At 37.4% G+C, this 21,723-nt stretch overlaps 1 protein-coding gene across 4 annotated transcripts in view; it reads left to right on the top strand.

Moving 5' to 3' along the window:
• Window positions 1-1,071: 1,071 nt before the first annotated feature.
• The window catches only part of LOC139151209 (cubilin-like), a 32,280-nt gene continuing 11,628 nt past the window's right edge, over window positions 1,072-21,723 (top strand). Inside the window, exons 1-12 of one of the 4 annotated variants that reach the window (XM_070723824.1) lie at window positions 1,072-1,225; window positions 1,779-1,880; window positions 11,755-11,920; window positions 13,251-13,534; window positions 14,285-14,418; window positions 15,126-15,300; window positions 16,162-16,278; window positions 16,724-16,978; window positions 18,007-18,372; window positions 19,193-19,549; window positions 20,029-20,145; window positions 20,688-20,948. In XM_070723824.1, the coding sequence (XP_070579925.1) occupies window positions 1,802-1,880; window positions 11,755-11,920; window positions 13,251-13,534; window positions 14,285-14,418; window positions 15,126-15,300; window positions 16,162-16,278; window positions 16,724-16,978; window positions 18,007-18,372; window positions 19,193-19,549; window positions 20,029-20,145; window positions 20,688-20,948 (2,311 nt within the window). In that variant the 5' untranslated portion in view covers window positions 1,072-1,225; window positions 1,779-1,801. The other 3 variants (XM_070723825.1, XM_070723827.1, XM_070723828.1) reach the window with 3 other exon arrangements.

The raw sequence follows: 21,723 nt of genomic DNA, 5'->3' as shown, positions 1-21,723 counted from the left end.
ATGCGACGCAACGGAAATTATTCGCTTGTCAAACCTTATGAGTCATTGTCATTACAGATTATTTGTGAGGAAATTGAGTTTTGGGCAGAAGAATTATAAATGCATTATACTTCATTTTTATAGGGGTTCCAATATACTCTAAATCCATTTCATCAATAGAGATTTCATCAGAAAATGTAATGAAAAATCCAGCACTGGAATATTTGGTTATAGTAAAATTCGAAAGAAAGGGATTCACCGTAACTTGGTAGCAATAAATATACTTGCAAGAATTTCAGATTCAATCCACATGAATACACTTTCAAATGAATCTAAGTTTGTTGAATTCAATTCAGTGGTTTGAATAAGGCTTACTATATACAGATTCAAAATTAAACTACCAATATATCAAAAGGCAATGTCCAGTGTGGTGTAAACTGTGAAATATTGTCAAATGAAAACTTCCGTTTTCTTTGAAAGCAGAAATCAACATGAAAATGCAGTGTTGTAGTCAAATTTAGATCTGAAGTCGAGGCAAATTTTCATATGACTCAGAAAACGTGTATCCCATGAGACAGATTAAATGGTTTGAGGGCGCTATCCGGTTCGGGCGGTGATAGACAAATTCAAGTATTTATGGATAATTTTCCTGTTCGATGTGTGAATTAAGAGACAAAATCCATACAATTTTGGCTCACGGTTTTGAAAAAGAACTGAGCAACTTGTTAATAGTCTGTCAGTTTGCTCTTCTAGCGGATATGTACAAGTGCAATGTTGCATTCTCGTGCGAACAAACAACTTAGTAGCTATTATTCTCAAACGGAATACTGCTAACGATGCTTAAATAAATATTACCTCGATGTCAAAATCTGCATTACTATTCATTTGAAAGCAATGTAAACATTGCAGCGCTGTACATAATTTTTTTTCCCTGCGAAGTGATCCCATCATTGCTATTCTGCAGCATTATTCACTGATTCAACACCAACACCCCCTTTTTCTGTTATTTGAACATCACGACTTAGGTAGTCGCTTCTACCTCCTATCTTTAAGAGCTCCCTATGTTTGCATTAACGGAAGCATAGAAACAGGACGGTGAAGTAAAAAACAAACAATCTCATCATTGGAGTCACGTGGCGATTATGCAGTTCTGGTGTCCGAGTTTGACGCAGCAGCGACTTTCTGTGATTGGGCATCGGTAAGGTGACGGAGATAATTGGTCTACGGTGTTGCAGCTGTTTCAGCGGTAAGATACATGCAAATGAACACCCTCATTGAATCTTTAAGTTCGACAATTTGATAGAAGTATAAGTCTAAAGAACTTCGAAGGTTGTGCAAATACAGCGCCGACTGTCGCCTGACTGCACTTCAGTCCACAGACTCGACTGCCCTATCTATTTTTGTTGGTTTTTAACCCTCGAATGGACGCAACAGTGAGACGGTAAGAGAGCTAGGCTTTCCTAGAGACCATTCGGAACTAATTTCGGAGTAAGTCCCCCGTGTTTGCTCGATAGATTATTGACATATTCTGATCATTAAGTATCTCAGACACGACAACACAGATGGTGAAAGCAAACTTCGTGATTTCCTGAACAGTGGGCATTTCGTGAAAGACTAACAGAGGTTAGTCTTGCGAATTACGAAAACTGACAAAAAGCCATGATGAAGCACGGATACTGGTTTAAAATAGAGAACATGTCAAATACTTGAATGAGTACAAGCAATTCAACGTCCATTGATATTGGCTTCACTTAAAATATTAAAGAAACGAAAAAGACATTTTTTTACTTGCATTGCAGGAATCATTGACAGAGCGCACACAATGGCAAATTCAAGAAGGTGGCATGGCGCATGGCTGGTTCTATTACTACCCGTATTGGTGAATTCTCTGTCATATCCAGGTAGGTTCATTGCACATTTTATTTGATTATGTCCCGAACCTTTTCAAAGTGTCACATTAGTGTTACATTACTTTCCAGCCAGACATTCAAGTATGCACTTTCGCAAATTACTCGATAAATTAAGAATCAAGATTAGGTTCTCAAAACAACCAGGAAGTACGATTAAACAATACACATGCACTGAGGTGATTCACTCCATTGCGATTTGCCCAAATCAAATGCCTTCTTGCTATCAACATTTTAGATATGTTACCAACTGCGCTAATTGACCTCTGACCTACAGCCCGACCTGTACCAATCTTACTTTGTTCATGGTCAGCTCCTTGTCTTGAAAATGACATTTGAAGTTTTGATCTTCTGGTATTCAAAACACATTTTCAGAATTTAACGAAATCGTGCAAGCACATCGTATGAAATTTATTCTGAAACGGTCATGGAAATTAGAAATTTAGATCTAAGCATAGCCATTTTCCATGGTCTATGTTTAAGGTACGTGTAGTATGCGCCTCGAAATTGAAAGACTTAAACTTTAAATTTGCTCAGATTTTCTTCGAGGAAACTTTCAACTACTCTCCTTCAAAATAAAGAATAAAAATCGAGGGTCACCATGCAACATGAGGAAAAATGAGGAGTATGAGGAAAAATCTACCTGAAATTTGCTAATACCTCAAATTCTAAATGGCCACCATTCCAATATTCGTTCTAGTGAGAAAAGATCAGATTTCGATTTAGAATAAACCAGTGAAAACGTAATTTACTCTAATGGCTTTAAAATGAGCCCCCATAAGTGGTAGACCAAAACCTGTACAGTATTGTAGAATATTGAAATAACGAATGTCCAAATATTGAACGGGTTCAGTTGAACATGGAAACACACAATGAACGTTTTAATAATCCTTCCCAATGTTTTAATAATCCTTCCATGTCCGATTCTGTATTGAAATTTTTGTCATTGTGACAGTATGTGGCCTTCCATGTACTGAAGACGATGCAATTTTTCCCCTAAATCCTTCAGAGTCTTTTGACGTGACCACCGTGTTTTCACGCGCACTGAAAGAGCCTGCCATGTTTTTGCAGCTTTTTTGCTCAAGTGTTGACACACGTTAGCATATGTCGCAGCGATGTCTGTCTGTCTGTGTGACTGTGTGTCTGTGTGTCTGTCTGTGTGTGTGTGTGTCTGTCTGTCTGTCTGTGTACTCAATATCTCAAAAACGGCTGATCAGATCAGAATCAAATCTGGTACATAGATTTAGTTTGCAAATGGTAAGAACTGATTAGTTTTTTGTGGGTGTGGCTTGCTTACTTTTATCTAATTTGCAATTAATGATTTTAGAAAAACTGATATATATTGACAACGACTGCACACAATTTGATGAGATTCGCTACAAATGTTGATCACACCAAGATATATCAGCTTTGAAAGATATTAAGGGGTGACGTGAAAGATAATTACTAATTTGCATGTTTAATGAAATTCCTAATTAGGAGTATATATCTTAATTTACTCGATCCAAATTGACGAAACTTGGTACGCATATTGAAGATACTATGATTTAACATTATTGAAAGTCATTAAGCATTTTTACTTCATCCAAATCCTAATTTGCATATTTAATGACCTTTTGAAATTAAGGATATATATTTGAAGTTACATGACCAAAATTGATAAAACTTGCTATGTACATTAAAGATACTATGATAGAACATTATTAAATGTCACTAAGCATTTTTACATCAGCCAATTCCTAATTAGCATATTTTATGAACTTCCTAATTAGGGGTATTTATATCTGAATTGACGAGACCAAAGTTGATGAAACTGGCTATGTACATAAAGATACTATGATAGAACATTATTGAGAGTCATTGAGCATTTGAACTTTAGCAAATTCCTTATTTGCATATTTAATGAACTTTCATAATCAGGGATATTATCTGTATTGACTAGACGAAAGTTGACGAAACTTGCTATATACATTAAAGATACTATGATAGAACGTTATTGAAAGTCATTAAGCATTTGAACTTAAGCTAATTCCTTATTTGCATATTTAACGAACTTTCATAATCAGGGATATTTATCTGTATTGACTAGACCAAAGTTGACGAAACTTGCTATGTACATTAAAGATACTATGATAGAACATTATTGAAAGTCATTAAGCATTTGAACTTTAGCCAATTCCCTATTTGCATATTTAATGAACTTTCATAATCAGGGATATTTATCTGTATTGACTAGACCAAAGTTGACGAAAATTGCTATGTTCATTAAAGATACTAGGGTATTATGTAGGCTAACATTGAAAGGCATTAAGCATTTTTGCTTCCTAATTTGTGTATTTAATGAACTTTCCTAATTAGGGATATATACTTTTATTAGATCAAAGTTGGCATAACATGCTATTTACATTGATGAATATAGGTTATACCAATATTGGAAGTCATTTCGCACTTAAGTTTTCATGTCAGCTAATTTATAGTTTGCATATCTAATGAGCTTTCAAAGTTTGGAATATATAGTTTGAAGGTTGAAGGATTTGACCAAAGGCAATTACACTTGCTATGTAAAGTGGTGATACAATGACAGCAGTCAAAGAAATTAATTATTTTTATTTCACTTAATTACATATTTGAATACTTAATGACCGATAGAGTTAATCTGTGGTGAATATTGTTCATTATGTTGATCATAATACTTTCAAGAAGTTGCAAACATGTGGCAAAGGTTCAATTTACACATAACTGCAATATATAATGAAACACGTGAGCATTTACAGTTCATATCTGGTTTGATTATCAGATCAGCACGCATAAGATTAGGTTTGAATCTCCAACCTTGGCCAGAGTGATTCACACCCGGGGATCCACAATCTCATATGGCATGAAAAACTCATCACAGTTATCTTGTCCATCCAACCGATGGGTGTGTCACTACCCATGTCATGTTACGCAAAGGAGTCAACGTTGATGTCTTGGAGTGGAAACTGCGCACCACGCCTATACACCAAACATTTGCTGAAATAGTTGAAGCTGTTGTTGATCGGCGATCTTCCCCATGGTTACGAACACTTCATCTGTTGTATAGATAATATTTACGGACCATCATATCAGCAACCGGCCTTCTTTATCGTGTTGTTGGTTTTGGCAATCAGATCACACGGTGGAAGGACCCTCCAGGAGTTACGTAACGCATTCTGGTTTATATCGCGTCAAGACATGCAAGACGATGCGAAAATCTTGCACAGCAAACGCCAGAATCCGAGGATTATTAAATAAATACCATGATTGTTTGAAAATGATCACGATGTTGTGATTCGATGTAAAATTGATACGTCGTTGCCATGACCGTCCACCCAGCCTAATCATACAGATCCATCATAATATAAGTCACATGTGATTATTAATTCTCTTTGACGTAACTTCTTCTTGTGCACATCTTGTCTTGTTAAACTTGGTTCTGTTCAATAGTTTTTAGCTCACATTTGGTATGTATATAAATACCAAAAAGAGCTTATATGGTTAGTCGGTGGCGTATGTATGTATGTATGTATGTATGTATGTATGTATGTATGTATGTATGTATGTATGTATGTATGTATGTATGTATGTATGTATGTATGTATGTATGTATGTATGTATGTATGTATGTATGTATGTATGTATGTATGTATGTGTGTATGTATGTGTGTGTGTGTGTGTATGTATGTATGTATGTATGTATGTATGTATGTATGTATGTATGTATGTATGTATGTATGTATGTATGTATGTATGTATGTATGTATGTATGTATGTACATGCATGTATGCATGAATGCATGCATGCATGCATGTATGTATGTATGTAGTATGTATGTTGCGGATATATGTCCGTCACACGCAAAAGCTCCCAACCACCGCACCTACCATCACAGTATTTGCTGTACAGGTAGACCCAGGGTTGAGATGTGACGTTGTTCAAATGAACATGTCAGTGTCAAAAATATGCAAATGAGGTAAGAAAAAGGGGAAATCCTGCAAATGTGCAGGAGTGGTGGCAGTAACTGAAACAACCCGCACACCTGAGTAAAAAGGTTTATGACCTTTGACTTATTTGTATGCAGTGTACCTATTATGTGTAGGAGTGCTGGCAGTAACTGAAGCAGCTTATCAGTCATTTCCTGTCATTGTTCATGAACTGTTACATATTGGCAAACCTGCTCAAACTAAGAGGGACTGAGTTGAAACATTCCTTTGCTATGCATGTTGCTAAAGTTGACCTCCAGTACCTAAAGTTTCAGACCTTATTTACTTTTGTCATTCTTGTTTGTCTGGTTTTTATTAGCTCCCATAGCCATATGTATATATGGCAATGGAAGCTATTCTTATAGGCTAGGGAAATGTCTGTATGTATGTATGTCTGTATGTCTGTATGTCTGTATGTCTGTATGTCTGTCCGTCAACATCAAAAACTCCAAAACCGCTGTACATTTCATCTTGATATTTGGTGTGTACATGGATGATGGGCTGTAGATGAGATTTTGTTCAAATGAAGTTGTCATTGCCAAAATATGCAAATTAAGTGAAAAAATGTAAAACAGTCAAAATTGAAAATCTCAATAACCACTGAGCAGATTACATGAAAAATTAGCATGTAAGTACTTTGGGCTGACCTGAAATAATATATACAAATTAGTGCCAAAAAAGGCGTTTTTGGTAAAAAATCTTCTTCTTCATGAACCGCTGGTCAGACAGCTTTGATATTTGGTATACAGGTCCCTAGGGATAACCCAAATTGGATTTGTTCAAATTGTGATGAATATGCAAATCTGTATTTTTAAGGAATTTTTTTGTCATTTTTGGTCAAAAATTTATTTCATCAAAACCGCTCGTCTGACAGCTTTGATATTTGGTATACAGGTCCCTAGGGATAACCCAATTTGGATTTGTTCAAATTGTGATGAAATATGCAAATCTGTATTTTTAAGGAATTTTTTTGTCATTTTTGGTCAAAAATTTATTTCATCAAACCGCTCGTCTGACAGTTTGATATTTGGTATACAGGTTCCTACAGATAAACTAAATATGATATATAGAATATATGATGAAATCTGCAATTTTGTATTTTTGGTGCAATTTTTGACATTTTGGTCAAAATGTGGTTCAAAAATGTGTTTCTCAAAAACTACTTGTCTGATGCCTTTGATATTTGGTATACAGGTTCCTGGGGGTTCTCCTAGTGTGATATAGTGAAATTTGATGAAATCTTCAATTTTTGTATTTTTGGGTCAATTTTTGCCATTTTTGGTCAAAATATTTGTTTCTCAAAAGTTACTCATGTGATAGCTTTGATATTTGTAACATTTTTATACATAATTATGATGAAATCATCAATTTTGTATATTTGCAGCTAATGTTGCCATTTTAGGTCAGGCCATCCTGAAATGAGCTATCAAAGATCTCAACCATCTTCATCAATACATATGTCACAAAAAGTTGCTCTCTACATAACACACAGCAGAGCTCTGTCGACTATTGGGTGCGCTTGTTTTTTTCAAAACCGCTGGTCAGACAGCTTTAATATTTGGTTAACAGGTCCCTAGGATGACCTTAGTGAGATGATTTCATACAGTCAGGAAATACTTAATTTTGTATCCATGTCTATAGTAGCTTCAGGGACATTGGCCCTAGTTTAAGATAATGTTGTGATTCAGTAAGCATTTGAAATGGTAAACTGTATTTGGTGTTGAAATGCGGTAAAAATAATGAGAAAACATAGCTGAGGTGATTTTAGCAGGTTTGGTTTCCAACAAATATATTCAAAGTTTTTTTCAATGTTAAAGAGTGATGGAGGGGGGGGGGGTCCTGGCAGATTTTGAAAAAAATCCAAACAAATGTCAATAAAAAAATCAGCCACAGAAGGTTTGTCAAAAAGAAAAGGTGGGATAGTGGGAAAAAAGAATGTACAGTGTATCGGATAAAAAAGATGTTCCTCATCAATCTTCCAGACAACCCCCTTTTATCAAATGGTACACCCCTGATGTATTTTTGTGTGCCATTAAACATGCAGTGTATTTTAGTTTAAGATGTCAATCAAGTTAGGTAAGGATTTGAAAGGAATAGTCAAGTTCACCACAGTTTAACTTTATCTCTTGTGTCATCATCCTTGTGTAATTGGTTAAGTTTGTAAGTTGCTCCAGATGTGGATATACCAGCTGTTCTGGAAGAAAACAATGTTTACTTTCCCTATAGGGTTTCTGAGTTAATGATTGCATGTTGAAATCTCTCCATGTATCTGGTGCATGGGCAAAATGTAAATATTGGTTGCATGTTATGTATTTCAGTCTATGTCAAATATTGTAAATGAAAAATCAAGAACAGTTTGCTGTGTGCTTGTAAAAGATAACATGTATGTCAATTAAATTATATAAATAAATTAAATATTAAATTAAATTATGTCAATTAAATATAAAACTGCCTTGCAGTTTGATTGTCTTAAAAATTATCACAGAAGTAGAAAATGAAAAGAAACTAATCAAATTGCTGTAACATTTCACCCTCAGTGTCTGTAGGCCTATACTTAACTATTTTATCATTACATTCAGCTTTTTGTTATATCTTTATCACTCTCCATGGGCCAAGGCACACTTGGGGTCAATGTCATCACTCTGTGCCAGTCTGTGAATGTCAGTCTGTCTGTATTTAGGCCCATGTTTCATACAATTGGTGGTTTGTTTTGATAACTATATTTGGTATATAGGGATAACCTAGCAATACAATTTTTTTGACAAAATGTGACATGACTTCGGTGACCTTTGACCTCAAATATACATATTTGTCCATAACTCAGTAACCACAAGTGCTACACCCTTCATGTATAGTATGATGGGACACCTTATGATGCCACATATTGTACCTCATTAATTATGTGCATATCTAATTTTGAGCAAGCCAATAGAGCCAGAGGTCTGATTTTTAGCTACTATAGACTATAGTCTATAGAAGCTATTGGGATGGGTATCCGTCCGGCGTCCGTCGTCAGTCTGTATGTATGTATGTATGTATGTATGTATGTATGTATGTATGTATGTATGTCCGTTTGTGAGGCGTCCGTCCACTCAAATATCTTGAGAACCGCAGTACTTACTGATTTGATATTTGTTGTGTAGATGAAAAATACGATTTTGAGAAACTATTTTTTTTAATTTTTTGATATTGTTGAAAATAGGCAAATTAATGCCAAAAAAGGTGTTTTTGGTAAAAAATCTTCTTCTTCATAACCGCTGGTCAGACAGCTTTGTTATTTGGTATACAGGTCCCTAGGGGTAACCCAACTTAGACTTGTTCAAATTGTGATGAAATATGCAAATCTGTATTTTTAAGGAATTTTTTTGTCATTTTTGGTCAAAATTTGACTTACATTGTATGTAATTCTTGTACTGTATAAACCCTATCAATTCACCCAGAAAAAAATAATTAATATGATTTTAAATAATTGAATTAATTAGGAAATCATCAAAGCCAAAATAATTTTAGTGTAGAATTATCAGAAAGTTCAACTTTTTTTGACAGTTCATAGTGAAATGCTTACCATCTTGGAGGATTAAAACATGTAAAGGCAACTTTCCTGAATTCCAACTTTGACATATTCTGAACCGTCATTTATTGTGCCCTGTATGTTATCTAAAAGAAATTGCTCAAAATAGTCAATAGAGATAGAGATAGAGATAGAGAAAGTTCTAATTTCCATTTATGGTTGACTTGGTAAGGATAAAATAAAATTACTTTTTGAGGAAAAAAATAGAGTGGTCAATTAAAAGAGTGGTCAAAGTGATAGGGTTTTTATGGTAAAGCTGGGCTGTAAGATTCCTCATGTGCTATTTATAGCAATTATGCAATCTGTGTAAACAGTGCAATGAAAGTTAAATGATTCCTTATAATGCTTTTGATGACCTTGAACTTCTTAAGTTTCAAACATTTGTCTCTTCAGTGTGCTTTCTCTGAGTATGTACAGTCTCAACTTATTCAACAGAACTCACAATGTTAATCAAAGATATCCACCTTCTTCATCAATACATGTGTCACAAAAGGTTATTCTCTACATAACTCAGCAGAGCTCTGTCAACTGTTGAGTTGCTTGTTCTTTCAAAACCGCTGGTCAGACAGCTTTAATATTTGGTTTACAAGTCCCTAGAATGACCTATAAAGTGAGATAATTTCATACAGTCAGGAAATACTTAATTTTGTATCCATGTCTATATTAGCTTCGGGGACTTTGGCCCTATGTTGATATATTGGGATAACTATAGGAGAGAATTTTTTTTGACAAATGTAATGTGACCTCAGTGACCTTTGACCTCAAATATACATATTTGTCCATAACTCAGTAACCACAAGTGCTACACCCTTCATATCTGGTATGATTGGACACCTTATGATGCCACATATTGTAGCTCATTAATTACGCACATATCTCATTCTGAGGGAGCCATAGAGCTGGATGTCTGATTTTGGTATATAGGGATAACTATAGAAGAAATTTTTTGACCAAATGTCATGTGACCTTGATGACCTTTTACCTAAAATATATGTTTATGTCAATAAATAAGTAACTACAAGTGCTATGTCCTTTGTATTTAGTAGGATGGGAGACCTTATGACAACACATGCTTTACCTCATTAATTTTGCACACATCTAATTCTGGGCAAGTGAATAGAGCTAGAGGTCTGATTTTTTGGCATATAGGGATTAATTAGCAATATAATTTTTTTTTCAAAATGTCATGTAACCTCAATGACCTTTGACCTTGATTATACATATATATGCATATCTCAGTAACCACAAGTTCTATACCCTCCAATTTTGATAGGATATTAGACCTTAAGATGTCACATCTTGTACCTCATTTATTATGCGCATATGTATTTCTTGGCTGGCCAATACTGCTAGAGGTCTGATCTTTTTTCCCGATTTAGAACCATAACTTAGACATGCCTCATGTGTTTCAAATTGGGAACAACGACATAGACCTATTTGCCCATAGATCTCAACATATACACTCCAGTGATACTTCTTAATGACCACATTTCCCTGCCCCATCAAGACTAATACTCCTATTACAAGTGGGGACTGTCATTGTCAATGACTTGTCTAGTTAATGGTTGTATCACAGTATACGATATTTCTAATTCTGTATTTTTTCCATTTTATATTCTGAATAAATACATTAAACACATTTCACTGTCTCCAGTACATTACATTTAAGTATTTTCACTTCATGCACTTTATCCCTTTCACACATGTTCAAATATCTGACCAGAGAACAAACACTAAATAGTCCAGGATCGGAGCTACAGTGTCATTGACGGTATTTTTGGCATTTGCTAATGTATGTAGGATCTACTTGTCCCATTGATGTAGAAGTTGGTATGCATGTTTCTAAAGTTTACCTCCACTTCCAATGTTGCAGAGCTTATTTGCTTTTGTCATTCTTGTTTTTCTGGTTGTGCTGTGTAGAAATCATAGTCATAACATCAACGCAGAATTTTGCTGCACTGAACAGATAGAATCAGCATTCATCGTTGATCTTTGGTACCAATATTAGTATGTACCAATTCCAATCAAATGTGAGCAACACCATATCATTGGCGGTACTCTTCATTGTCCTTACCATAAGAAGTATAATGAAACATTTGTATAGGCTTGCATTAGACAATTTTTGTCTCTGGGTTTTAATTTTGCCACAATTGAACCCTGGTTTATCTTTAGTTAGTCTTAATTACACCGATACGTTGCGCTTTCTAATAAAGCAATCACCCCTTGCTTTCATACTGGCTCAACCTTTAACATGGTAAAATCATATTTATCTAAATCTTTTCTAATTTCTTTTCAGACTGTGGAACAGTGGCCAATGGCGGAAACCGAATAATGATTGTAGGGGGCGCACCGGCTGATCTAGGCGAATGGCCTTGGCATGCGGCATTTCTGAGCAATGGCGGCCAAATTTGTGGCGGAACTCTCGTACACCCTGAGTGGATCGTTACTGCTGCTCATTGCGTGTAAGGCATAACATTATACACTTTTTTCACTTTATTGGTAATAAATGTAACTTTTGCTTGTTTTTCACTATTTTCATTTTTTAATTAAACAACAGTTTCTTTTGCTACACCTCAAAGCATGTTGAGGTACACTTCAACTCAGCCTGTACATGTGTAGATTACATTCTTTTATTGTTAACAAGTGAGTTAGAATTAAGGTAGAATGCACCTCGGGGACAGGCATTCGGACTCTCAAACTTTTACAATTCTCTTCTGATATACCACATATGGGGGTTCATTTTAAAGCTCTTGGTGAAAGAAAACTTTTCATCGGCTTAGTTTTTCTAAATTCGAAAAGTGTATTTATTTTTCTCCATAGAGTTAACACAGGGATGGCGGCCATTTTGAATTTTAAATATCGGTAAATCTTGGGTAATTTGTTTCTCTAGTACCAAAATTTGCATGGTGACCCCCTGTTTTTATTCTTGATTTTGAAAGAGAATGATTGAAAGATTCCTTGAGGAAAGTTTGAGCAAAAGTTTAAGTCTTTCACTTTCGAGGTGCATACTACCTTAACAGTGAATTCTCTTCTTAAAACCTGTGTTCGCACGCCAAATAAATTTAAACATCTTTTGGAGTAGCCAAAGAACTCTTTATTGACATACAAAAACAATTAGTGGAAATCATCAAATTTTACGGCCACTTGCTCTTTTAAGAATACTTTGCGGTGAAAATTCTAATACCGCGATATCCAGTGGCCGTGACCATTCACTGGTACTGGTCCACATTTCTAGAGATAAGTTTGTCTTGGTGAATGCGTCCTCTTGAGTTTGTTCTTTCGTCGAAATTATTCCGATGCGATATCATTTTGTTGATAGAGCTCCAACCATTGCGGTAAGTTCCGATGTGTTTTCAATTATTTTGTTGCCTGTAAAATACAGTTTCTTGTTCTACTCACTAAACCATTTCGAAATGCAAACTTTTCAACATTGTCAACGTGCTCCCAAGTGGTATTTTCGGCAACTGAATTTAAGTCCGGACTAGGAATTATTTGTTCACAATAAAATTGCCCATATCGTTCACAGTCCAGTGCGTTCAAGTTCCCAAGTCTGATCATTTGCATATGACCATTGTCTAGGGAGAACGGTAACAAAATGTACCAATTTTCTGGAGCAAAAGATAATAAAAATGAAAGTATATTTCAACAGTTACATCTATTGTTCCTTCAAATTTACAAGTCTCGCAATTAATATATTCAGTCGAATTCTGAAATCTCATGTAAATTTGTTTCACGATCGCCACTTGACAACTCTGCCATAAGTAACATTTGACAACTCTTTTGGAAATGCAGGTCATTTTGGAACGACGCTAGTCCGTATTCATTCGCCCTGGGAGGATTGAGCCGAGCTTTCAACGAGTCGTCTGTTCAAATTATCCAAGCATCCGAGGTGTACGTCCAAGCAACCTACGACAGCGGTACATTCGACGGCGACATAGCCTTGTTCAAGCTGGCGGAGCCGGCAAATATCACCGACTTCGTTCGTCCAGCGTGCGTCTTTGAACCGAGTCTGAACGTGACCATAAACGAGAACGAATTAGTCTGGGTGACAGGCTGGGGTCGCACGCAAGAAGGTGGTACGTATTGATCTAATACTCGCTGGTATTGTATGCTGAAGGCGGCCCATCGAACTCATTTTTTCATTAAAAAACAACACAAATAGTTCTTGGGGTTCTCGAGGAATGAACGAACTCTGGAATCTTTAGAAGAGGAAACCACTTACACTGAGGGGGCGAGGTCATGTTTTGTGCAGGATTCTTATTTATTAAATTATTTTTGTTCTAATTATGTTTCTCGTCAAAACGTGTTGAAATACATCAGCTTTGTGAGCACGGTGCATTGTTTACATTATGCAATACTATTGACAAATGATGAAATTCAGCTGTCCAAATAACGATAAACCAATACAGTCTGCGTATTGACATTTTGAACACCTGGGTTATTTCGTTGTAAATTGAAACGAAGCTTATATTATAGATACATTTACAGAACAAAGTACTGGAAAATATTCAAAAGTTGCAGCTAGTAGAATTTGAACTCCTTATTTCTGTCCAATTCCCAACTTACAGTGCTACATCGTTATTTCAAAAGTACCTATATCAATTTATTGTAATACTTTTACCATACAAGGGAAGTAGTGGTTCAGCCCCAAAAATGCGACACAGTCGTAAAATGTCTTTCCACATGCTACAAGATTTAAGCATGATAACGGTCAATTAATCACGCGATGACAATAAATTTTAAAGCTCCAAGTCCAATTGTGTATGAATCACTCACTGTCGGGTACCGTGTATCAACTCGAAACTTTATGTTCTGTTCCTGGCAAGGCTCAAGCAGCGATATCTTGAGAGAAGTGGCCGTACCCGTTGTATCCAACGAAAATTGCCGAGCATCCTATGGCGAGGACGAAATCACCGACAACATGATATGTGCTGGAGAAGCCGGCAAGGACTCTTGCCAGGTACGACGTCCATGAACTCGATTACATTATTATGCACAACCACACACTCCCACCAAGAGATTGTACACAGAAGCTTACCATAGGATTGAATTAAGGAAGCTAGCCTAATTTGCATATTTTCCTTTACTGAAAGAATAAACGTGACAGAATTTGATCGGTCAACATTTCTGCTGTGGTTCAGACTATCCTGTCATTGTCTAAGAAACTGTTAACTTATCACAAAGTTGATATCGCAACTGTGCTACGGACAAAACTGTTAATAATTATAATCTCTATTATTTTGACATTATGATGCAATGACGTTCTTGAAATGTTTTGTTGTTATTGTTGTTGTTGTTGTTGTTGTTGTTTCGTCGTCGATGTCATTGCCACTGTTGTTGTCGATGTTCTATTGGTACCTGGGCGCACTTGTAAAACTGTGAGCTTAGTCCTTTGCAATCTAGAAACAAGCGTGTCTCAGGTTATATGCATTTCCTAACAAGTATTTCATTACAGTAGTTTGAAGGTACACCTCTCCATACGGTGACACCAGAGCAATATGTAGTCAGCAGTAACGTACCCTACAGATTATATTGTATTGTACATGTAATACAGTCCAGTGCAATGTGACTCCAGTATACCACAGACAGTAGAGAGGGTAAGACCACATCTACTGTCTATGACAATATCGAAGCCTTGCCATACTATTACGTCATTATTCTCTGTAGGGCGACAGTGGAGGGCCACTGGTGTATCTCATCGAAGACAAGTGGTACTTGACTGGCGTTGTTAGTTGGGGTAGCGGCTGTGCACGTCCCGGCTTTCCCGGTGTTTACACACGTGTCGAATCCTACTCAGAATCGTTCATTGACCCGATATTTAGAGGCGAGACACCTCCAGCAAGTAAGAAATGACGCGACATGTTTTTATTTTGACAAACTAAAATGAATTTACAAACGTTTAAAATAAAAACGAAATATCGACGTTTGTTGTGACAAATCCAGCATCAACTTCCCCGTTAAATCTTCCTGTGTCTTTTGGGTCTGTTTTTTTTTCAACTTTCAAAGTATCAAATTTTCGTCACTTTTCTCGTCAAAAGAAGTCATTGGTAACCATACGAAGACGTTTTCGTTTCAAAATCGCCATTATGTATCAGTAAATATAGCTTTGTCAATACCAGTGAATTGGTGACGTCATCCCTCAAGATTATTACTGATAATGCATCCCCGGAGCCCCAGATATTTTCTATATTTGCAAATTCACTGGCATCGCCAAAACTATAAAATAATAGCATTAATGTACCCCCTACCGGCCCATTGTGGATTCAAGAAAACTCAACACTCAATATTTTACTCTGCTTCGCCTCGTACATTATGGCGTGCAAAATTGGTCCATTATGGGCTGGGAATGAGTATATTATCGCTTCATTAATTCCAATTTTATGTATTTATTTCATGTGAACGTTTGGCGGAAGAGTTGCATACAATATAACAGTGAAGGGTGGACCGATATCTCTTGAGAGCGTGATAGGGATGCTGCCATACAACTTTGTCGATTGTCGAAATTTGACAATTTTTCGAATTTTGCAAGATACACCCTCGGCCACTCAAATTTTCACATCTTGTTTCTCTCAACATGCGGCTTTTCTTTCAACATGCGGCGTAGCTGCAGTATTTTTCTTGCAATTTTTGTGCTGCGGATTCCCTTCTTTTTGGTCGCCTTTTCCCAGTATCTAACAGTCGTCTCTTAACTTGATTACAACAGAACCTTTAAGGTGTGCGTCCGATGAGTATCAATGTCGTGGTGGTGAGTGTATCAAACAAGATAGACGCTGTACAGGCGGCTTCTCTTGTCCGTACGGTGACGATGAATTGTACTGTGGTGAGTAGATGTACGCTGAGAAGTAACGGATGACATTGTGATGACGTCAGACTGGTATAAAAAAAGATTGAGCTGTGAATTTTGAGTCAAAAGTCGGCAAATTTAAGTCTTAATGCCGAGAAACAGTGATGCCGTCAACACAGTTTGACTGTAATAGTCGTAGTCCATAAAAGTTTCCGATTCGTCACAGTTGACATTTTCCTTGCTACATGAGACCTTACGAGATCTTGCATGGCTGAAATGATAACAGGATATTGTCTCACGACGTATGGAAACTGCGCATGACATTTAAAGTAACTAAAAATTACACAAAAATCTCCAATTCCACTGCAGAGAAACAGCTGACGTGCCATTATTGAGTAGTTTCACTTTTGCTGGCAACCGATCGGTGCTTTGAATGTCTAATATTGTGCTAACGTGCCACTTTATACAATTTCCTCAACAGACAATTACCTCGAATTATATTTGCCGACGTACGACGCTGAAATCGCAGACGGTCAAGGTTCGCTGGTGACGTATAACGGCGTGTCAAGACTCCGTTGCGCCGAGCTCTGCGTTACCAGCAGCCAGTTCCGTTGTTTTGTATTCGATTACAAACCGGACACCTCTGTCTGTAGAATTAGCGACACAACAACACTGCCGTCGAATATCACGTTCGAAGTGACGGGGTCTGAACACTGGGAAATGAAAGATTTTCCAGGTAGAGTCCATTAATTATCTTTAGTTATTTTCGTCTTTAATATACCAACTGTTTGTCCAGAAAAAGAAATGCGTTTTTTCATGTTTCCGTCAGCCAAAATAAATATTGTTTTTCCTTTCCATTTCTCCATACATACTCACTGATTAAATCGTATTATCTGCAGTTTCAAATTTTATTTGAAGTAACAAAAGCAATAACTTTGGTTAATATTTTTCATAAGTTTTGTTACATAAAACAACTGTATTCTCGTGTCTGTAGCTTTCATGAACCGTACTGCTGTAGGTCCAAACTATGAATAAGAGAATGATTATGCCAACTTGGCATGTCCAGTTGCTCTATCTTCGGTAAATACCTAAGAATGCTCCCCTCCCCCACCCCGGTCAATTTAATATGAAATTATTTGTGTAAAAAAATTATCTACGCAAGAACAGCAATTTGCATCCAGTTTGTAATGTTGATTTCACTTCGATGTGTAGCTGATGACAAAATTTACAGATACATAGATTTTTCCCTCTTTTTGGACATTTTTTTTTTCGCAAACTGAACTTTGAAATATGATTTGTAGGGTTGTGGGATGATGTTATCCATAGAGTTTATAATGATAAAAAATATGCACTCATATTTTTCTGGCTAACTTTCTCATTCTTGGGTCAAAGAGTAATTTTCTTTCAAACATATTGTCCGATACAGGAGTGCATATTCGGTTCATATCTGGTTGAAGTACTGAATCTTACCTTTGCTTGTACAAGGCATTGTGTACAGTATGTGACGTTTAATATTCACAATGGAATTCTACTCCGGACTTAAATTCACCTGTCAACAGTAACATTAGACACCATACACATACAGATTGTATTGACAATTTGAAAACCGCCGTTTTCGACGCGATTTTTTGGCCGAAGAAGAACAAGAAACTGTATGTTATGAACGGAACAAAAATGAGCTTTGATCAAACACGTTCCAGGACCATGTGTTCTGCTCCATAGATTACGCTCGCGCTTAAAGAACTTCTCATGTTATTGTTATAGATTGTAATTCAAGCACAACAGCAGACAGGGGACAGATCGCGAGTCCAAGATGGCTACCTGACGCCGAGGAACCTGCCGAATACACGTGCGTGCATCGAATAGTGACTACCGAGGCCGACGGCGTGTTCGATCTCGAGTTTCAGTTCGTGTTCCCCAGCGACAACACAACCAGCTGCTCAGGAAGCTTTGAAACCATCAGTATCAGGGATGGTGTGGCACCTAACGCGCCGCTGATTGGTCAATACTGCCTGCAGACACTGCCATCGAGGTTTAGATCGACGAGCAGAGGTTTCACCGTCGAGTACCAGGAATCGTCGAACAAACCGAATGGTCTATTGACTGGTTTTATTGCAACATACACGATAGGTAAGGGCGCTGCTGCAGTTTAATAGCTGAAGAGTTCAAAGAGCCGCCGTCTCTCTGCAATTCCATTGATCGGATAGGATGCAAAATTAATATTCAGCAATCGGTTTAAGGTAGTCTTCACCTTAAAAGTGAAAGACTTAAACTTTTGCTCAAACTTCCCTGACTTAAATCAACTATTCTCTCACTAAATCAACAATAAGGTTAATAATCGGCAAAGTTTGGAACTAGTGAAACAAATTACCAAACATTTTGCGATATTTGAAATTCAAAATGGCCGCCATTCCCGTATTAACTCTATGGGCGGATCAAATTTTGGATTTCCGAAAAACTAAGCCAGTTAAAGTTTTTCTTTCTCCAAGAGCTTCAAAATGAGCTCACACAAATGGTAGATCAGAAAAGTATTATAGAAATTTGAGAGTCCGACCATCTGTCCCCGAGGCGCCTTCTACCTTAAACATCTCACTTCTACCTTCTACGATGTAAAATTGCCATTACATGGTCCTTGCAGTTCAGTGTACAACCTTGGGTCAGGGGTTTTAGGTGGTCTACCTAAAACCCCTGACCCACGGTTTTTCCACACAGTGTAGGCAAGATGGGATGGAAGTTGTCTATGGTCGACCATTTTTTAGACATCTTTCGATAAGTAGAACAACATAAGCAACTGCTCGTTTGCAACAATATTGGTGAAAAAAGGTCAAAAGACAGCGAAAATGTCCCTTTAAAATCACATGCTCATCCGAGTCGTTATCATATCGACATAGCATCAAACAACTGTTTGTCTTCATTTACCCTAATTACAGCATCTCTGGTTAATTTGCAGCGTATTTCCTAAATGAAACGCTAACGGCTGCACCGGGAGTAATTCAATCGCCAAACTATCCGGACGACTATCCAAATGACAGATTGTATCTGTGGAACTTCGTTGCCGGCGACGACGAAGTGATTCGTCTGACGTTCCAGTCTTTCTTCTTGGAAGAAGACGGCGCATGCGCCAATGACTACGACACTTTATCCATATACGACGGCGTTGATGACAGCTGGCCTCTCATTGGTGTGTTCTGTGGTAGAGACATCCCATCTGCCATCCAATCATCTGACAGATATTTACATGTCGTGTTTAAATCTGACATCAGTGTCACCGCGGGAGGTTTTGAAGCAAGCTACGATTTCATATCGAGTAAGTAAAGCTTTCAGTGTCGTTGGATGTGAAAGAGAAAGTTTCAGGCAACAAGTTTTAGGCAAAATAAAGCAACTGAGGATGAGCAGGACAAAATGTTGAACAGGCAACTTTGCTTATTGGTGCAATACGATGCATTATTCGCATAAGAATCGGTTCAAAACTGTCGAAGGGACGATGAGAAATGTTTACTCGTGGAAGCTCATTTGGAGTAATTTTTTTTTTATTTATAAAAGTTTGAAAAACCAACGATAGAACACAATATCATGATAACGGTATTGGACAATGCAGAGTCACCTTTGGTAAGGTTGCATTGAAGGAAAGACATTGCATTTCACATCGTGTTTCCTTTAAGGAGAATCATGTTCAAACCAAAATGAATCAGCAAATATTGTTAGCGCACTAAACACATGTACATGCATGCTGAAATTAATCACTAACTTTCGATAACGTTCTCTTGTGCTTGCACTTCACTGTAGATCCAAGGGACTGCCTCGCCACGCAATATCAGTGTCGATCAAAAACCTGCATCGATCTGTCGTCGCGGTGTGACGCCGTCAATGACTGTCAAGCCAGAGATGACGAGCTGTACTGCGGTATGTTGGCCTTCAGCGAGAGTGCTGTTACTCTGATAGCGATGAATTGTCTCACCGGCTATCTAAGCACATACTGACTGGGATTTCTCAGCAGATACGGACAGGGATTTTCCATCAAATATGACAGTCCGGCTGTAATTGTAAAGGTTTCCCGTCCGTTGCCCAGAAGCAATTAAATTATTCCATGTATCACATGGCTAACTTGTTGCATGAAGGGCCAAAGCTTTACGTTTTCCCTACTTTAGTGTCAATTTCAAGATCTCGAATTAAAAAAAAATGTCATTCTGTTGTTTGCCGAGGTATGAGTTTTCCTCACATTCTACGCTGCTTCGAATTTAGGATCACATGTGTTTCTTTCGAAGTACTGGTCATTACATACAAAACCTGTTTTCATTCTTTATTTGCCACCGTCCACTAAGTGAATCTTTGTATATTTGACCGGGGGGAGGAGACACCAATTTCTGAGACATCATGCAAATAAGAGTTCAACAACAAATTGTCAGTGATTTCAACTTTTCTTTCCCTACTTTTTTCTTGACTAGGTAATAATCTTGAGTTCTTCATCCCAGCGTATGACGCCAAGTTAGCACTGGAGAGCGACATTGGACGTACTTACAGCAACATTACCAACAGAATCAGTTGTGCGAGTTTGTGCCTGAATGAACCTGGTTTCATCTGCAGAACCTTTGACTACTATAGCGCTAGTCGCGAATGCAGGCTGGGAAACTCAACAGTGATGCCATACGTCATTGATCGTGACGTCACCGGTTCTAGTGAACACTGGGATGTCGTCAACTTTCCAGGTATAAGTTCAATTTGTTCGGGTTCCAAATTTGCCAGCCCAGGGTGTTTCCTAGGGAGGCTATGCTTCGCCGGCCTAGCCAAGCCGTGCGGACCGGAAGATGTTCGAGCTCGTGTAATCACTGAACTCAAAGAAATAACATTAACAGTACTTCACCTAAGATTTATCCGAGATATTGCGACACATCTTCGATTTTCTATGTGGCACAATTTTAGGGAGCTTACAGTTATTGAATACGAGGGGGTGAATCGGGGGTAATCAGGGGTGATCCATTATGTAAAACATGGACCCTCCACAATACACCTATCTAAGAGGAGACTCTCCCTTTGCCAATTTGGAAAACATGATCCACGCTCCGAATTTGAAACGCATGTATGAGCATAGACTTCCATGTTTACCATATGATCTCTCACCTTCGTCTGTGCCCCTGTCATTCTGTTATTCTTTGTAATTTGACAGCGTTTTTTTACATTTATGATACACTGGGTCTTGCTCTTACCAAAAAGATACTAATCTTACAATTAAACCATATAGAGCACACGTTACCTGTTTATATGTGTGTTGGACTCCCATGTGTAGTGAATGAATAGTTTGGGATGGAATTCCAATATCACCTTTATTGTACATATGTGCATTTCTGATCTGCCTATTCGAGTCAAGTACACTCATGTCAATTGTCAGACACATTGAAACGCGTTAATATAGCTAGTTAAGTATGGAGGAAGTGGTTGATAGTTTACCCCATAAACTTCTGCGTATAGTGAAGGACATCAAGC

The sequence above is a fragment of the Ptychodera flava genome, chromosome 15 (assembly GCF_041260155.1).
Source record: "Ptychodera flava strain L36383 chromosome 15, AS_Pfla_20210202, whole genome shotgun sequence".
In the NCBI taxonomy this organism is placed as follows: Eukaryota; Metazoa; Hemichordata; class Enteropneusta; family Ptychoderidae; genus Ptychodera; species Ptychodera flava.
Note: the sequence above shows the minus strand (reverse complement) of the source record. Positions and strands in the feature narration are given on the sequence as shown.